Raw genomic sequence first — 18,195 nt, 5'->3', positions numbered from 1 at the left:
GAATATAGGGGGACCCACAGCGATCCAAGTCCAGCCCCCGTCACGTTTCTGCTAGGAAACCGCGGCCAGGCCGAGGGAGCGCCAGGGCCCGCAGGGAGGTCCGGGGCAGCGCCGGAGCTGGGATCTGAGTGGCTGCGGGGCCGGCCGGGGACTCTTCCCGCCCCCGCGCCCACCCCGCCCGCGCCTGACGGTGCCAGGTGGGGGGAGCGCCCCGCCCCCACCTCCGGAGGTGGCGGCCCCACGCGGCCCAACAAGCTGCCGTTGTCCCGCGGGCCCCGGGCCCGGCACACTGGGGCTTTGTCCAGCCCCCCGCCGCGACCCACGGTGGGGGGGGCCCCACATGACCGAGGGGGTAGGAGGAGCCTGCGGCGGCGGCGGCGGCGGCGGCGGCGGCGGCGGCTCCACCACCATTTCCCTCCCTGGCCGGGGGTCGGCGGGCGGTGGCGGCGGCGGCGGCCGGGCAGGGGCCCCTGTTCCCCGCCAGGCTGCAGGCGCCGGGCCTGGGCCAGCAGGGCAGCTGCGACCCGAGCGCTCTCCGGGCGGCGAGCTGGGGGTGCGCCCGGACCCCCGCCCCCGGGATCATGGGGAATGGCATGACCAAGGTAGGGGGGCGGGGATCGCGCAGCCCGCACCTGGCCGCCCCCAGCCCCGCCGCGGTGCCGGCTCCGCCTGCGTCGCTGTGCCCGCCTCTGACCTTCTGGCCCTCACCCTGAGGCTCCGTGTGTCTAGATCTCTGTCTCCCGGTGACTCTCTGACCCTGCATCCCTGTGTCTCTCTGCTCTCGTCTCTGTCTCTCTGTGTGTCTCTGGCTTCGGTCTCCGTGTGTCGCTGTCTCTGCCTGTTTCTGTGACTCTGTATTTCTGGTTGGGTCTTTCTGTGGCTCTCTGTCACTCCCACACTCTATCTCTCTGAGTCCCTTTCCCTGTCTCCAGGTGTCTCTGTCTTCCTTGTCTCTGACTCCTTGGACTCTCTCTCTGGTGCTGTTTCTCCATCTTTACCCCTCTGCCTCTGCGTGACCCTCCCCCTGTCCCTGCCTTCCCACCTCCCTCCTCAGAATTCCCCACCACCCACCTGGCAAATTCACCTCTCCCCTTGCCCCCCTCCCCTATGTTCCCCCTCTCCTCCCCCTTTCAAGCTCTCACCCCTACCCAAGCTGGCCTCCCCTGGTGCCCTCCCTCCTGCCCTCCCCAGCCCCTCTCACAGAGTCCAGGCCCAGGAGGGGGAGGAGATTGCTCCCTGAGTCCTGGGGTCCAGACACCTGTCATGGGATGGAGATGGGTTGTGGGCCCCCAGCTAGCCAGTGGGAAGGCGTGCACCCCTACCCCACTGACCCTAGCCTGTCTCTCCTGTAGGTACTTCCTGGACTCTACCTCGGAAACTTCATTGGTGAGCACTGCCCACTCTGTCCCAAGGCCATGGCACTCTGCCTGTCCCAGGCCTGTGTCCACCATTCATGCTCTGGCCCACGCACCTTGGAAGCGCTCAGGAATGGGGCTGGGGGCAGGGAAGCAAGGCCAGGCTGGGAGGGAGAAGGAGCTCATGAGGACTAAGGGATATGTGGGTGGGGAGTGTCCCCAGTGCAAAGGGCTTGCAACACCTGCCAGATGCCAGGCAAGTCTGCACCTGCTCTGAGCCCCAGGCTCTCCCTCAGCACGAGGCCCACTCACCTCTAAGGGCTCTTACAGCCCTGAGGTTCTGGGTTGAGGTCTGTTCGAGGGTGCTGCTTCTAGCTGGGAAGCTGGGAACCTTCCCCCTACAACCTTCTACACAGAGGGGAGATCTCTGGAGACTGGACTCTACCCCAGAAACTTGTTAGTGAGCACCACCCACTCTGTCCCAAGGCCACGGCCCTCTACCTGTGCCTGGCCTGTGCTGAGACCGGCTGATCCTGAGACTCCACACTTTTCCATGTGGAGTCAGAGAAATCTTCAGAGAGGAAGGGGCATCTGCACCAGGACAGGGCTTTCTCCATCCATGCCTGCCCCCTCCCCCCCCCCACCCCGCCCTGGCATAGGTGCTCCACTCCCATAAATCGGATCTCCTCCTCCCTGGGAGCCACCCCAGCCGTTCATGCTACTTGATTTTTGAGTATTGAGCCAAGGAAGCTCTGGATGCTCTTGAAGTCTGCAACCCCATGAGGGCAAGGGGTATGAAGTTGCCCCTACACCTCCATGCCCAGCCAAGGCTGCACATAGTAAGCACACAGGAAACGTGTTGAATGAAGTAGACCTATGGAGAGAGAGGGGATATGTGTTATTTATTCTGATTCTAAAAGATCCACATACACTGGATTCCAGCCCCTGGAGACAGCCACCGATAGAAGTGTGAGGTTTATCCCTGTGTCAGTTTTCATATATCTTTGTAGATGCAGATGTAACATTTAAAACAAAAATGGAAGTCTATTCTGCATGCCGTCCAGTCACCTGTTTCCTATTTGATAATATACTGTGGACATGCTTGCACATCAGCACAGAGAGGTCTTTTCTATCCAATGGCTGCACGGTATTCAAGTATGGATATACCATTATTTATCCAGTTCTCTCAGGGTGGACGTGTAGATTGCTCCCACTTTTTAACAATTTCTGGTGTGTTTACTGTTACGAGCAGTACTGCAAAGAACATCATCTTCTACACACAGCTTTCTGAGTGAGCAAACCCTTCTGTAGACAGGATTCCCGGAAGTAGAGTTGCTAGATCAAGGATATGCCAGGAAAGGGTGTTTGCCGTGGAAGGAACTGCAGGGGCAAGGCCGGGAAGAGGCTGGGCTGTTACTTGTGGGTGCCCCAGCGCCAAGACTGAAGCCTAGAGGTGTGGTGGGACCTGTCAGGCCAGGAGCAGGAGGTGGCCAAGGAGCGGGAAGCTGGCAGAGGGTGGGCCAAAGTGGAGAGGGAGGGGTGGGGAGGGGAGCTGGGCAGCGAGCTCCCACCTCTCTTGGCCGACAGGGACACGTAACTCTCACTGACCAGATGGGCTCAGGCATTTTGTTTCTTTCAGATGCCAAAGACCCGGACCAGTTGGGCCGGAACAAGATCACACACATCATCTCTATCCACGAGTCACCCCAGCCTCTGCTGCAGGTACTCTTTACCCCTGTCCTTGGGCTGTATACAGGTGCAGAGGGGAGCTTCAGTGCCCCCACAGCACCCATTTATCAAGTACTTACCATGTGCCAGGCCCTGTATTGCCTCTCTGACCCATACTAGGTCATTCTGTTAAAAACTGACTTGTTTTACATCAGCATCCCCATTTGATCCCTATTTGTTAACTGAGGTCCAGAGAGGTAAAGTAACTTGCCTAAGGTCACACATCCAGGAGGCTAAGGAGCTAGGAGTTGACGCTCTGACCCCAGAGGACTCGCCGTGAACCTTAAAAAGGCCCCACACGGGCTTCCCTTTGCCTAACTGAATAGATGACTACAAATGGATGATTCTGGGTTCTGTGTCTTACTGTGTAATCTTGGGCTGTGACTTCACCTGTCTGGGCCTCTGATCCCTCAGTCCTGTCTGCCCCCAGAGGGGCTGTTGTGAGGATGCAAAGGGGCTGTAGGATGGTGAAGATGCTTTGCACACAGTAAAGCATGGCGCCCACTGAAAGGATTGGTGCTGGTTTTATGGAGTCCTGGAAAAGAGAGGGTAAGGGTGTTCTAACCCAGAAAAGGAAAGTAGTAAATCCAGACCACTTTTGTAATCTCGGGCACAGGACTTCACCATTCTAAGCCTCAGTTGCCTGATCTGTAAAATAGGAATTTTATAAAGATTTATTTATTTATTTGAGAGAGAGAGAGAGCATGAGCAGGAGGGTAGAGGGAGAGAGAATCTCAAGTAGATTCTGCGTTGAGTGCGGAGCCCGATGTGGGGCTCAGTCTCACAACCCTGAGACCCTCGACATGAGCAGAAACCACGAGTCAGACACTCAACCGACCGCACCACCCTGGATTGGTGATTTTATAACAGCACCTACCTCACTGAGTTGTTGAGAGCCACATAACAGCCAACAAATTACAGCTGATATAGCAAAGTTAATCATATTCTTATCCCATAAATAGAGCCCCTTCCTCCTTATCTATTAGAGTGTGTGTCCCCCACTAAACCCCTTTAGGGTGGGTGGAAAAGGGCTCTGGAGATTAACTGTGGGTGGAAAAGGGCTCTGGAGATCTGAAATCCAAACCAGGTTCTATCCCAGATTTGCTGTGTGACCTCAGATAGGTTCCTTCCCCTCTCTGGGCCTTAGTGTCCCCATGTGTCAGCGTTGATGGTCTCTAAAAGCAACCTCCAATAATCTGTGATTCTCAGTGTCATTCAAACAAGAGATTTCCAGGTCAGTGGAGTCTGATTTTCTTTATAGGACAGGCTTATTTTGGAGTGTTTAGAGTATGCAGTCACTAGATTGCACAGGGAAGGTTGTCAAGTCATGAATAGATTCACTAATGAAATGACTGCTTGCCAAACGAGTCCCCACTCCAACAGCCTTCCCTTCTTCCTACAGGCAGCCCTGCCTCCCCATCTATCAGTGAATTTACCAGTCAGGGTTTGATAATGCCAAGCAATCCCAAGGCCAAATGTGTCGCAAAGTGAAATTGCAAACCTTGCAAAAGATGCAGGATGGTGTGACCTTGGGAAAAGTGAGTCAGAGAAGGGCTGGAATCTCACACATAGCCATTAACAAGTGAGGACCTGGCCCGGGGCCCCTTAGTCAGGAATGGTGGTGGGCCTGGCACTGGAAAACAATCATTTGAGTATCAAAGGATTAAAAGAGGTCCTTGAGAAAAGTGGTTCTTGGAACAGGAGCACAAATCATCTTTATGATCTTGGGTGAAGGTTAAGCATGAAATAAAGGATGTCATAGCCAGTTTGTGGGAGACAATTCATCCCTTGATTATTTTAATAATAGCACGTAGTTTTATAACCACAATTAATGAGCTACAAACTTATTTTCATGGTTTTTGTTTCTTTTCAAGATAATAAAATCTGTTTTTAATAAGACCTTTAAAAAACCTTTTTTGGGGGATGCCTGGGTGGCTCAATCGGTTAAGCGTCTGCCTTCGGCTCAGGTTATGATCCCAGGGTCCTGGGACTGAGCCCCGCATTGGGCTCCTTGCTCAGTGGGGAGCCTGCTTCTTCCTCTCCCTCTGCCTGCCGCTCCCCCTGCTTGTGCTCTCTCTCTCTATGAAAAAATACATAAATAAAATCTTAAAACAAAACAAAAAAATGCTTTTTTAAATCAAGTAATCTCTCTACATCCAACGTGGGGCTTGAACTCACAACCCGGAGATCAAGAGGCTCATGCTCTACCAACTGAGCCAGCCAGGTGCCCCTGTTTTGCCCTTTTTTTGGTGTAATTTTGTAATCCTCATTTGGAGGAGAGTCACTGTTACTGGCCTTTTCCCACCTATTAAATAAAAGGTTCCTGAATACTTTTTATCAAGTCCTCATGCCCAAGTCACCTATGAAGTTAGGATGCCATCTTCTCAGAAGGTTCTGGAACGACAGACAGATAGAGCTGGGAGGCGCTCAGAGGTGATAGCTACCCTCTTTGGTTAGAGAGGGCTAACAGTGGCTCAGAAAGGGGCAGGAACTGGCCTGGGGTCATGAGGTGCTCGGCAGCCCTGGCCAAGGTCAGGGGTGCAGCCAAGGGCCCCCCACTGCCCATGTGTATTTTGTACTTGCAGGACATAACCTACCTTCGCATCCCTGTGGCGGACACCCCCGAGGTACTCATGTAAGTTCTCTGGAGGCACCAACAGGGGTGTCTTCTGTGGTGGTGGTGGTAGGGAGGGGGAGAGGTGGTCTGGGGGAGGAAAGAGAGGACTCACGCCAGAAAGCTGTCCTGGGAAGCCCAGCACAAGTGCTCACTCAGACCTCTGTTTGACTCTGTGTCAGCTACGCCCTTGCCAATGCCCCTGGCTGCGACCTTTAACCTCCCAGAGCTCAGTATCTTCAGCTGTGAAATGGAGAGAGTACCCAGACTTGAAGCGGTTAGGCTCAGCCAGTTCCTGGCCCTGGAGTTAAGACATCCGGGCTCCATCCAGGCTTTGCCATTTACTTGCTGTGTGACCTTGCAGAAATCACTTTCCCTCTCTGAGATCAGATGGCACAGGTTGAGGATCCGGGACAGGGCCTGGCATGTAACGGGGACTCAGAAAACAGGATTTATTTTGTTATGAGCAGCAGTGCCTCCCAGCCTGGGAGTGACCCACAAAGACGCTCCTCCCAACCCATGGCTGACCAGCATTGTCCCTGCAATCAGGCGCTCCGATTGCACACCCCAGAGGAGTGGGACTCCTCTGTCTCCTCCCACCCATGTCCTTGAAAGACCAAGATAAACCCTCCATGAAAATAGGATCCACAGACCCCACTGGGGAGGTGCTCCTGCCTCTGTGGTGGGATTTCTCGTCATCAGCCCCTTTCACTGCCTGAAATGCCCCTCTTGTGGCTTCACACCCCGCTCCCCTTGTACTGTAGTCCAGACCCTGTTCGCCGCTTGGGCTGGCTGCCCTGAGGACCCAGGGCTCTTGACAGCCCATCAGTGCAGAGGGGGACAACTCCTAGGACACCTGCCCCCCAATGTTCCCGACCCTATTGCTTTCTTCTCTAGCAAAAAGCACTTCAAAGAATGTATCAACTTCATCCACTGTTGCCGCCTCAATGGGGGGAACTGCCTTGTGCACTGGTGAGTTAAGAGAGGAATGAGGGGAGCAGGTAAGGGGCTGTCCTCCATTACACGCACGCACTCACCCTATGGGGCATGAGGAACCTGGGATGGACCTTCTCCAGCCCGTTGCCATGCATGACAGTCGGCCATTCACCTGAGGGCGGCTGATCGGGGGCTCCAGTCAGGGCTCTGTCCCTTACCAGCTGTGTGGCCAAGGCCAAAGTGCTGTTTCTCCCTGAGACTCCCATTTCCTCATCTGTAAAATGGAGAAAAGACTGTTGCCTGCTGGGCTATCAGGAGGGGATAGGGGAGTTCACGCAGGTAGCCCAGCACCCTCCAACTGTTCTGGCTCCCTCTCCTCCCCTCCAGGCTTTTGAGGAAATAGGGCAGAGCAGTGGGGAACCCCAGGCTGGGAGACAGGACTCACAGCAACCCCCCCCCCCACACACACACACCAGTTGATGTCATTCATCCCATAACTTCCCACTGAGCACCGACCCTATACTGGGCTCAGGACGGCTCTGCCAGAGCCCTAGTCCTAAGAACAGCTCCTCCAGCCTGTCTGTCGCCCTCTGCCCCTCCTTCCCCCGCTCCAGCTGCACTGGCCAACTCCCCACCCTTCAAATCCACCAGCTCCCACCTCATGGACTTCGAACACTGCCCAGAACATTCTTGACTGACCCTTTCCCATCTCTCAGGACTCAGCTTGATGTCATTTCCTTGGAAACGCCTACCCTAATCCCTCCCCAACCCCTCCACTAGATTAATACCTTTTCCTATATGATCTCTTAGCCCCTGGACTCCTCTTCAGAGCAGTTAGCACCACCTGAAATTGTTTCCCTGGTTAGTGGCCATCTCACCCAGCCATCTTGGAAGCCCCAGGATAGACCATGTCTGTTTTCTTCCCCACCATATATCGCCAGTACCTGAAAAATAACCGATGGTCAGGAAATGTTTGTTGAATGAATGAATGAAGTGATGTTCCCACGTCAGAGGCCTGAGTTCCCCGGGGCACACTCCAGGCAGAAGGAACAGCATGGGCAAAGGAAGTGGGAAAACAGGTCCGGGCAGGCTCTTTGTGACTGGAGCTGAGAGGCGAGGGCGGGAGGGCTGAGGTGGGGCGGGGGTGTCTGGGGGCAGGGCATGGCGGCGATTGGGCCTTACCTGAAGCCTGGCGGGCGTGGCGGGCGCCCAGCTTTGCAGGCATCTCCCGCAGCACCACCATCGTGACGGCTTATGTGATGACTGTGACGGGGCTAGGCTGGCGGGACGTGCTTGAAGCCATCAAGGCCACCCGGCCTATCGCCAACCCCAACCCAGGCTTTAGGCAGCAGCTTGAAGAGTTTGGCTGGGGCAGTGCCCGGAAGGTAGGGGCCGTGGCGGAGGCAGGAGCTGGCCCGGGCTGGGGGACTCATCTTCCCGCTTGAGTTGAGCACTGGCGGGAAAGAAGTCAGACCTGACAGGAGATTTTTCTGGGGGTTTCGAACTCGTGACCCTTGAGCTAATCTAGCCTCTAGGTGTATTTTGTTCGGTCAGCCAGATGTTATCTTTTCCTTTTTAGTTTAGTATTTGGATGCCTTTGGGCCAGACTATGGACCCTTCAGTGTGACCAGGTCCCAGCACTGCCTGCTCTACCCGCCTGGCACCTGAAGGCATCTGAATGTTTGACCCCTCTGGGGAGAGATGTCCATTCCCTACTCCACCCCTGGGTCCCTGAGAGGCCAAAGCATCTCCTTCTCTTATGCCCACTGGGCGGATGGCACATGGAGAGGTCAGGAACCTGGGAATGAGGGATGAGAGAGAGGCAGCAGGTGCAGGAAGGCTCTCCTCAGGTGCCAGGCTGGTACCCAGAGGCTTATCTGCGAGGCTGCTGGACGAAAGAGGCAGGCAAAGAGGCCCCCAGTGCGGAGGGGGTTGTTGCTCAGGGAGGAGGATTCGGGTGGGCTCCCCCCCCCCACCCCGGGCCCGGGGGCGGGCGGGCGGGCGTCGCTTTAGCAAGTCTGGAAGATGGCGTGGCAAAGGGGAAGGGAGTTCAGGAGAGGGAAGGGACTCGGAGGAGGAGGAGGGGGCTCCATGTGGGCGATGGAAACTCAGCAGGGAGGCTGAGGGGAGGCTCGGGAAGGGGAGGGGCCTAGCGAGGGGCGGGGAGCTCGCGGGCGGGCGGGAGCGACGAGCGCTGCGGAGGGGACGGGCCGGCAGCCTGGCACCGACCGACCCCCGGCTCCCCCCCCGCCCCCCCAGCTCCGCCGGCAGCTGGAGGAGCGCTTCGGAGAGAGCCCTTTCCGCGACGAGGAGGAGGTGCGCGCGCTGCTGCCGCTCTGCAAGCGCTGCCGGCCGGGCCCCGCGCCCCCCGCGCCCCCCGCGCCCCCCGCGCCGCGCTCGGCGGCCTCCGAGGGAGCCCTGCAGCGCCTGGTGCCGCGGCCGCCCCGCGAGGCCCACCGGCCGCTGCCCCTGCTGGCGCGCGTCAAGCAGACTTTCTCTTGCCTCCCGCGGTGTCTGTCCCGCAAAGGCGGCAAGTGAGGATCCCGGCCCGCCCTGGCGCCCCTCTTCCTTCCGACCGGTCCCCCACCCCCACCCCCACCCTCGGGGCTGCCTGGGCCTCCCACGGCCCCCAGGACGCGCCCGGAGCCTGCGGGAGCCCCGCGGCGGCCTGAGCCCTGCCCCTGCCCCTGCCCCTGCTGCCCGCCCTGCTTGTCTGCGTCTGCAGTCTGTCCGTCCTCCATCCGTGCGTCTGTGTGTCTGGGCTGGGCCTGCTGCAGCCACTTGGTGCCTTAGTCCTTGGGCTGGGGGGAGGGGGCACCCGGGCCTCCACCCTTAAAGGCAGCGGGAGTGGGAGTGGGTGGGTGGGGGAAGCGGGTGGATGGGCCTGGAGGATATTAAAGAGACACAGAAGCTGTCTGTCTGAGCTCCTCCTAGTCATTCAGCAAGGGGCAGGGATGCAGGACTCTGCCTGGGGCTGGAGCCTGCAGGAAACAGGGCTGGGAGGGGGTCTGCATCCCCTAGGGTCTGGAGGAGCCTGCCACCTCCCAAAAACTGCTCTGGGCAGAGCTGAATTCCAGGACTCCATTCATTGCCCTGAGCCACCCCCCCCCCCATATCTCTCCCTGAAGCCCTGGTCTCCTGAAAAGGCCCCTGAATCCCTCCTTCTCTCTGAACCCCCTTCCCCCTCTGAGTCCTTCTCACCAGCTCCCTCCTCTTCCCTATTCACAAATACTAGCTAGTAAGCTGTCCAAATAGTGCCTCCTTCATGCCTGACTTTTTATATGCATGGGTTCACTTAATCCCTGCGAGGAAACTGAGGCTCAGAAAGGGTAGGCAGCTTGCCTGAGGACAGCTAGAGTAGGGGAGGCTGGATTTAAACCTAGGCAGTCTGTGTCCCATGGTGGCTGTTAAGAAGTAGTTCCTTGGTGCCTTTTGGTGGTGACTTGTATAAGTTCTTTATATATTTTGCATATTAACTCCTTATTGGATATATCATTTGCAAATATCTTCTTCCACTCAAGACCCTTCCCACCTAGAGCTTAAAGGCCAGGGGGCAGCCCAAGCAAGCAGCAAACTGTCCCAAGGGTGAACAGAGGTCATCCGAGCTGAGTTTTCTGAACTAAAAGTAACTTGGAATTGAGAGGGGTCTGAAAAGACTCCAATCTAATAGCCACCTGTATGGGGTCCCTGTTATGCACCAAGCACTGTGTTCAGGGCTGTGGGGGAAGCCCAGATTCCAGTATTGGGGGTGGGAGGATGGATGAAATAATCCTCACCTGTTGCCCAGCCTCCTCAGGAAACTGAGTTTGATGTCCAAGGTCACCAGCTGGCAAGTGGTGGGGCTGGGATTTGAATCCAGGCAGTCTGGCTGGAAAGTTGAGGGAACCCTATCCTCCTAATCACTATGACTTTGCCACCCAGAAAAATGAAAAGATTGTCTGACACACTTAAGATTCCCACTTAGATGTAATTATTACACTTGGATTTATTCCTATGAGATGCTTTGAGCCCCCTCTCCCCCTCCCCCCAGAGGCCTACAGGTGAGTCCGAATCATGACTTTAACTGTAGAGGGCTCAGAACTGAGTGGCTGCTGGCATGGGAGAACAGAGGGTGGGGAGCATGAAGAAGGCCCCCCCTGACAGGTGCACATGAAGGGCAGTACTCCCAGCCTCCGGTCAACGCTGACCGGGCATCCAGCTCTGTGCTCATTCGGAGTTTTAGTTTCCCTGTGTACACAACAAAGGCTGGAGTGGCCTGAGCTACTTGCCCTCTTTCAAATTGCAAACTCCCTTTGACAATTAAATGAAAGATACAAACCCTAGGAAAATGCATAAACATGAAAAAAATTGTATATACTTTCTGGGGGAGGGGTGTCCCTAAACCCCAGGTGTAAGCTGTTGGGAGATAGTGTGGGGCACTTTTTAGGCTCCTGGGCTTTGGGGGCAGAGAGACAGAGGTTCAGGTCCTGACTGCCTCCACGTACTAGCTCTATGACCTTGTTGCAGGGCTTTAACCTCTCTGAGCCTTATTCTTCTTAATAATAAAATGGGTAGACTCATCTCACACGCTGTGGTGAGAACAGAGACCCTGCAGGAAAGGCTTTAGCCAGGCCAACACCATAGTGAGCCATCAGTAGATGAGGACTCCCAGTATTTAAAGAAGTATTTCTCCAGGTGTGGCCCACGGACCACCTGGATCAGAATCCCACGGGAGAACTCGTTAAAGGCAGATTACTGGCTTCTTGCCCAGAAAGTCTTTTTCTGCAGGTCTGGTATGGAGGCAAGGAGTGTACATTTTAAACTAGTCTCTGCCTCCCAATTCTGATGGGAGTTAGTCCAAGAAGCACTATGGCTTTACAACCTGTACAGTCCAGGTGCTAGAAAAGATCTGGGAGTTCCCCACAGGCTGGGAAGAACAGAGAACAGGTGCACGGGTGGCGCAAGGGACGCCTCTGGGTGCCCGCCGGGGCCCCTCTACGGGGACAGACAGATCCCTGGCTATCCTCCCCGTACCCTCCAGTGGGTCTTGGCGTCCCACCGCGCCTCTAACTGCCCCCTCCGTGCGGCAGCGCGACGCCCTCCAAGCCAGGCTACCACAGAGAAGGGCGAAAGGATAGGGCCTCCCGGATCAGGGGGACAGAAAAGAAAGCGAAACTCGCCCATCCAGAACTTTCGCTTTCGCCGCCTCCGCACGCCATCCAGGTGGCTTCCCGACTCCCTGTCGCGCTGGGGTCCCAGCCGCCACACGCCCCAGACCTGGCCGCTGGCTCCCGGCGTCCCGGATGGCCGGCGACCCCTGGTGGAGGGAGGAAGGGAAGGTCCCCGACGGCAGGCGACCGATGGCGGGGGCCGGGGGTCCCCTGCGCCTCCGCGACTGGCTGGTGGCACAGATCGAGAGCGGGCGCTACGCGGGGTTGCGCTGGGAGGACGCAGGCAAGACCCTCTTCCGCATCCCCTGGAAGCACGCAGCCCGGCAGGGCTATCGGGCGCAGCAGGACGCGGCACTCTTCAGGGTAAGGGGGCCGGAGCGGTGGGACGCCCAGGCTGACCCGCGGGCTGTGTGACCAGGGGTCACTCGCTTGTCCTTAGCCTCAGCTGTCTCTAGGTTGCGGAGAGTGTTATGCATCTACGGGAGACCCTCCGACGCCCTCCTGAAACAATCAGCCAGGGCGCCTGGGTGGCTCAGTTGGTTAAGCAACTGCCTTCGGCTCAGGTCATGATCCCAGGGTCCTGGGATCGAGTCCCGCATCGGGCTCCCTGCTCTGCGGGGAGCCTGCTTCTCCCTCTCCCACTCCCCCTGCTTGTGTTCCCTCTCTCACTGTGTCTCTCTCTGTCAAATAAATAAATAAAATCTTTAAAAAAAAAAAAAAAAAAACAATCAGCCAAAGGCGCAATCCCTGCACCATCCCCACCTCTCCTGGGGCCTCTCCTCCCTCTCTCCCCACAGGGAAATTGGACGCCACCCATGGGGATTCCCACAACCTTCCCCCCTCCAAAGCGCCCATCCCAGCAGCTTGGGGACGAGTCCTGTGCTTCCCCATACCAGCCCTTCTCGGGGACTGCCTCCAGGGATGCCCTCCCTTGCCTCAGTCCTCATTAACTTCAAACTCCTTCCCATCAACACTGAAATCAACCAACTGCCTGTCGGGCCACCGCCACCACCCCAAACACCACAGCCACTTCCAGCTCCTACTTCTCTGGCCTCCTCTCTCCTTTCACAGGCTGGAGGGCCTGGTCATCAACTCTCTCACTCATAGCCCCCAGTTCCTCACCCCCCACCCCGACCCCTCGTCTGGCTTCTGTCCCTCCTGCTAACATCACTAGTTGCCAAATCCAAAGATCCCATCCCTGTCATCTTTGACCCTTCGATGTGTCTGGGCCTGGTGGACCCTTCCTCCTTGAAACACTCTCACTTGGTTTCCAGAATCTGCCCCCACCAGCACTCCGGCTCCATTTTCCTCCTACCTTGCTGCCCCTCCCTTCTCAGCCTCTCCCCTCCTCCCCTCCTCTTTGGGTGCTCTCAGCACTGCTCCAGGACCCCCCTCCTCATAGCTTACTCTCTCCTCCACAGCCTGGGCATGAGCCCTACAGTTCCCAGCCTCCCCTCCAGGCTCCAAGCCTGCTGGTCTCATGGCCCCCAGAACTCTCAAACTCGGCACATCATCAGTACCCCACTTAACAGCTCGCCTCGACAAACTTGTGTGTGTCCCCAAATGGAAAATGGCACCGATTGTCACCCAGACCCCAGGGCCAGGCACCTGAACCCTGGCCCCTCTCCTGCCTTCCAGTCTCATTGCACTCTGTCACCAAGGCTTGCTGGGTCTTCCTACAGAAGCTTCTCTGCAGTCCGTCTGCTTGGACCCATTCCCACTGTCTCTCACCAGGACAATCCCAGTGACCTCACAGAGCTCCCAGCTTCCCCCTGCCCCTCATTTCTCCCCTGGGTCCTCCAGGGAGATCTTCCTAAATGTAAATTTTGCCTTGACACTTCTCTACTCAGAATCCTTCTTTGGGTCCCCATTGCTCTTGTGATAAAGTTCTAACTCCTTACCAAGACGTCAGAGCAGCGCATGAACTGCTCCTCCCTGGCCTCATCTCTCCCCACCCTTCTCTTCCTGGCTTTAGATCTGCCCTGACAGTTCTTTCAGTTTCTAAATGCTTCACGTCTCTCTCACTGTTAGACCTTTGCACTTGCTGCTCCCCCTGCCCAGAATACCCTCTCCTCTTCACCTTCAGCTGCCATCATGCGCAGCTGAAACATCTCCTCAGGAGCCTTCCCTAATGCATTCACTGGTTGAATGCGTTGATTAAGCTCCAACTCCGTGCTTTTCCTAGGCCATCCCTGATTCCTTCCACTTCCTCCATTGGAATGACTTCCCCTGCAGCAGACTGCCTCCAGCTACCCGAGGGTCATGACACTGAGCGCAGGGCCTGGCCCACAGAAGGCGCTCCGTGAGTGTTGAACAGGGGGAGTTACATGGCCTGTCCCTTAGGACCATGTGCTGTTCGGAGGAGGGAGATTCTGAGGGCTGGCCCTCCCCTCCCCTCAGTCCACCACTGACCCACGCGAGTGACTCCCCGGCTTCACACGTCCTGGTGCCCCAAAGGGCATGGGATGAAGCTTGGCCGGTGAGGACCTTCATGATTCAGCTCCCACCTGGCTCTTTCTTAATTCCTTTTCCCCTTTCCCCACCACATGCAGTCGATCCTCATTATTCACGGATTCCGTATTTGCAAATGTGGCTTATTCGCTAAAATGTAGTTGCAATTCCAAAATCAATACCCAAGGCACTTTTTCCACCCAGGGCCATGTGCAGAATGGCGAAACAGTCAGGGCCCCAGACGTGCATCCCCCTCCGAGGCTGAATCAAGGTGGCGCTCTGCCTTCTCCTTCCATCTTTTCTACTGGAAACACGTGTCCCTTTCAAGGGCTATTTAGTGCCACGTTTTTCGTATGTTTGTGCTTTTTGTGGGTGACTTGACTATTTAAAACGGCCCCCCCCCCCAGCCTGTGGAAGGCTGAAGCGCTGTCTGATGTGCCCACACACGGAGAGGCTGTGATGTGCCTTACGGAAAAAATGCATATCAGACAAGCTTCGCGCAGGCGAGAGTCGCGGTGCCGTCGGCCCTGAGTTCAACGAAGCAACAGTTTATATTAAAGTATTTCTTCAACTTAGAAACACACATAAAACAAGGCTAGCTGCTGATTAGTTGATGAAAGTGGTGTGACCAGAGGCTCACAGGAACCTCGAGCTGCACCAGTTGGTTCAGCGTTGGTGTAGATTTTAGAGAACAGGACTCCCACGAATGTGGGGAACCGACTGGACACATACCCTCAGACGTGCATCCCCAGCCCCAGCGACAGCAGGCTGCTGGCTGTCCCCCCAAATACACCATGCTCTTGCACACCTGCAGGCCTTTGCCCAAGCTGGTCCGCCTGCCAGGAATGCCATTCCACCTGGCAACTTCTTACTCACCCTCGAGGCCCAGCTCAGTTCGCCCCACAAATACTCACAGAGCGTCTCCGCTGCGCCAGGTCCCACTCTAGGCCCTGGGGGACACAGCAGCAGATGCAGCAAAGGTCCCTCTTTCACCATGGTGAGAGCACCCTGTGCCCTGTGCCCAGGTTAACTTTCAGTTATAGCCTTACTCTAGTGAACAAAAGTGCAGTAAGTAAGCACTGACCGTGTGCTAGGCACTGTGCTAAGCACCCTACATGGACCACTCATCCTACTGCCCTCACCACCCCATCAGGTTAGGTATCATGTGCACAGTTTGCAGGCAGCCCAATCAAGCCTTAAAGGTCTCACCGCTGCCAAGGGGCACCAACCCAGGAGCTGGCTTTTCTGTTTGGTGACCATGTTTCCCCACCGGGCCTGGAATCTCTGAGGGCAAGGACTGAATGGGATTCATCCGTTAAACCCCCCCAGTCCTGAATGGGATCCTTGCAAGCAGCACATCTCCTCCTGCCTCCCCTATGACTCCTCTGCTCCAGCTACACTGGCCTTGCTTGAATCTATCAATCTCTTCCCACCTCAGGACCTTTGCACTTGCTATTCCTTCTACGTAGACCACCCTTCCCCCAGCTCTTTGTTGGACTCCATCCTTTTCATTCAGGCTTCAGCTCAAATGCCACATCCTCCTAGAGGCATTTCTGAAGAACCCTCTAAAATAACCCCTCATATTCTTATTTATTTATTGAATGCCTCTATGTCTACAGTCACTCCAGTGTGTTTAACGAATCTCTTTGGTCTGTGTGTTTTCTTGCAGAGTGGGCATTGCTGTTTTGTGTGTACTCTTACCTTACACACTTCATGTTGGCTGTAGATCTCATTCTGTGTCTTCCTTTTTTTTTCCCCCCCTCCGGATCATGCTCTGAAGATTTATTCTTGTTCTCCGTACATCTAAAGATTTTTTTTAAATTTATTTGTCAGAGAGAGAGAGAGCACAAGCAGGAGGAGCGGCAGGCAGAGGGAGAAGCAGGCTTCCCGCTGAGTAAGGAGCCCGATGCGGGGCTCAATCCCAGGACCCTGGGATCATGACTCGAGCCAAAGACAGACACTCAACCGACTGAGCCACCCAGGCGTCCCGCTGGGGGTGTTCTCGGTACATCTAATTTGTTGCTCCTGGATGCTTCTAGATGCTGCATGGACTCTATAGTGGGCATCCATGACCCACACACACCCCTCTCCACTTTCCCAGGGATGGACACAGGTTTGCTCTCCAGCACCACGAGCAACCATAGTGAACATCTTTGTCCTGCTCCCCTCACGAGCCTTTGTGAGAATTCCTTCGGAATTAGAATTTCTGCTCACAGGGTATATTTAGACTTATTTTGACAAGGTATGCCTGTTTACCATCCAAAAGCTCTGCACCATCCCACACCCACCAACAGTGTCCACATCCCCACCACCTCCTGGCATTATCCAACTCACTAAATATTTTGTTGGCTTATAGGTGATGCTCACTTTTTTTTTTTTTTTTTTAATGTAAGTAGGCTCCATGCCCAGCATGGAGCCCAACATGGGGCTTGAACTCACGACCCTGGGATCAAGACCTGAGCTAAGATCAAGAGTCAGACGCCTAACTGACTGAGCCACCCAGGCACCCCAATCGCTCACATTTTTATGTGCATTTCTCTGACGCTAATGAGTTTAAGTACATCCTCATATGCTCATGGGCTTCTGGCTTCCTCCTCCCTAAACCGCCCATTCTTGCCCTTTGATAAGAATTTTTTCTTTAGGGGATGCTCTCTGTTTCCTGTTGGTTTGCAAATTCCTTGTATGTTCTAAAATTAGCCCCTTGCCGATTTCAGACATTGTCTTTGTTTTGCCTTCTGGTCCATGCCTTTGAGGGGGTTCAGGAAGGCATTCTCTCCCCCTGGAAGAGTTTCCCCACATTATCTTCCATTAGCTTCCAGTTTCACCTCTCACCTTTGGTTTTTGAATCATCGGGAGTCCACTCTGTATGTGGCAATAGGTCAGGATTTAATTTTATAGTTCTCCGGATAGCAAATCACTGCCATTGTTTGATATCCCATCATCCTGTTTTTTTAAATTGATCACAATTCATAACTTGGAATATAGTTATTTCCAGTTGGCTGTTCGCAACCGTTTTCTCTCATTAGACTTGAGTTCCTGGAGAGCAGGGACCATGTCTGTCTTGTTCCTCATTTGGTCCCCAGCCCCTGGCTCGGGCCTGGCACCCGGTAGGAGCTCGAGGGATATGTGCTGGATAGAGGGAGGGAGGAACAGAGAAAAGGATGAAGGGGCAGAGGCCTGGAGGGAGAGAGAGAAGGGTGGGAGGCAAGGTAGGCCCCCCTCCCTCTGCACGACACCAGCCCCCTCCCTCTCTCAGGCTGTCCCTCCCCAAGTAGCCCTGCTCATCCCCAGGCCTGGGCCATACACAAGGGCAAGCACCTAGAGGGCATCGACAAGGAGGACCCCGCCACCTGGAAGACCCGGCTCCGCTGTGCCCTCAACAAGAGTGCTGACTTCTGTGAGGTGCGAGAGCGCAGCCAGCTGGACAGCCCCAACCCCTACAAGGTCTACCGGATTGTGGCCGACGGCGCCCGTGGCCCAGGTACCATCCTGCCCCTGGAGGTAGTGGTGGAAGACGGCTCTCTGGGCAATAAGGACCTCACCTTGCCCACCTGTAAACTGAGAAATGGTGGGCTCGTTCAGCTTAAACTCATGGGCTGGTAAACACAGAAGGACCCATAGACATTCAGTTTATCTTCCCATTAGAAAAGGAGGAAACTGAGGCCGGGAGAGAGGTGGGCCCTGCCTGAGATCACGCCATGATCCTCATGTGGGATCACCTCTGTTGGGGGGGCTCCCTTGAGGCCCAGGAGGCAACAGTCTGTCTCTGGCTCCATCCATCCAGTTGCCAGAGCTTGTGTTCCCCCTGAAAAGAAGAACATTCTTCAGAGCCAGCAGGAGCCCCCTGGAGAAGTGACAGAGCTGGCCTGCGGGACAGACCAGGTTAGGCGTCCTTCAAGCCCCCGCAGCCTTGCCTGCTCCGTCACCTCTCCCCCGAACTGCCCTCGGCGCTCTCTGGCTC

General features: G+C 55.7%; 2 protein-coding genes across 5 annotated transcripts in view; both read left to right on the top strand.

Moving 5' to 3' along the window:
• The first annotated feature begins 442 nt into the window (after positions 1 to 442).
• DUSP15 (dual specificity phosphatase 15) lies at positions 443 to 9,261 on the top strand. Its single transcript, XM_081833057.1, has 7 exons — positions 443 to 602; positions 1,353 to 1,386; positions 2,995 to 3,077; positions 5,669 to 5,718; positions 6,595 to 6,669; positions 7,847 to 8,018; positions 8,893 to 9,261. Exons 1-7 carry the CDS (start codon positions 582 to 584, stop codon positions 9,169 to 9,171), a joined length of 714 nt encoding a protein of 237 aa, XP_081689183.1. The 5' UTR covers positions 443 to 581; the 3' UTR covers positions 9,172 to 9,261.
• Positions 9,262 to 11,915: 2,654 nt separating this feature from the next.
• LOC102739139 (interferon regulatory factor 4) overlaps positions 11,916 to 18,195 on the top strand; it is a 10,391-nt gene continuing 4,111 nt past the window's right edge. For all 4 annotated transcript variants that reach the window (XM_081833053.1, XM_081833055.1, XM_081833054.1 and 1 more), the window contains exons 1-3: positions 11,916 to 12,146; positions 17,526 to 17,715; positions 18,019 to 18,116. In XM_081833053.1, the coding sequence (XP_081689179.1) occupies positions 11,916 to 12,146; positions 17,526 to 17,715; positions 18,019 to 18,116 (519 nt within the window). The remainder of the gene's footprint in view (positions 12,147 to 17,525; positions 17,716 to 18,018; positions 18,117 to 18,195) is intronic.

The sequence above is a fragment of the Leptonychotes weddellii genome, chromosome 10 (assembly GCF_054177405.1).
Source record: "Leptonychotes weddellii isolate Sample4059 chromosome 10, ASM5417740v2, whole genome shotgun sequence".
Classification (NCBI taxonomy): Eukaryota; Metazoa; Chordata; class Mammalia; order Carnivora; family Phocidae; genus Leptonychotes; species Leptonychotes weddellii.
Note: the sequence above shows the minus strand (reverse complement) of the source record. Positions and strands in the feature narration are given on the sequence as shown.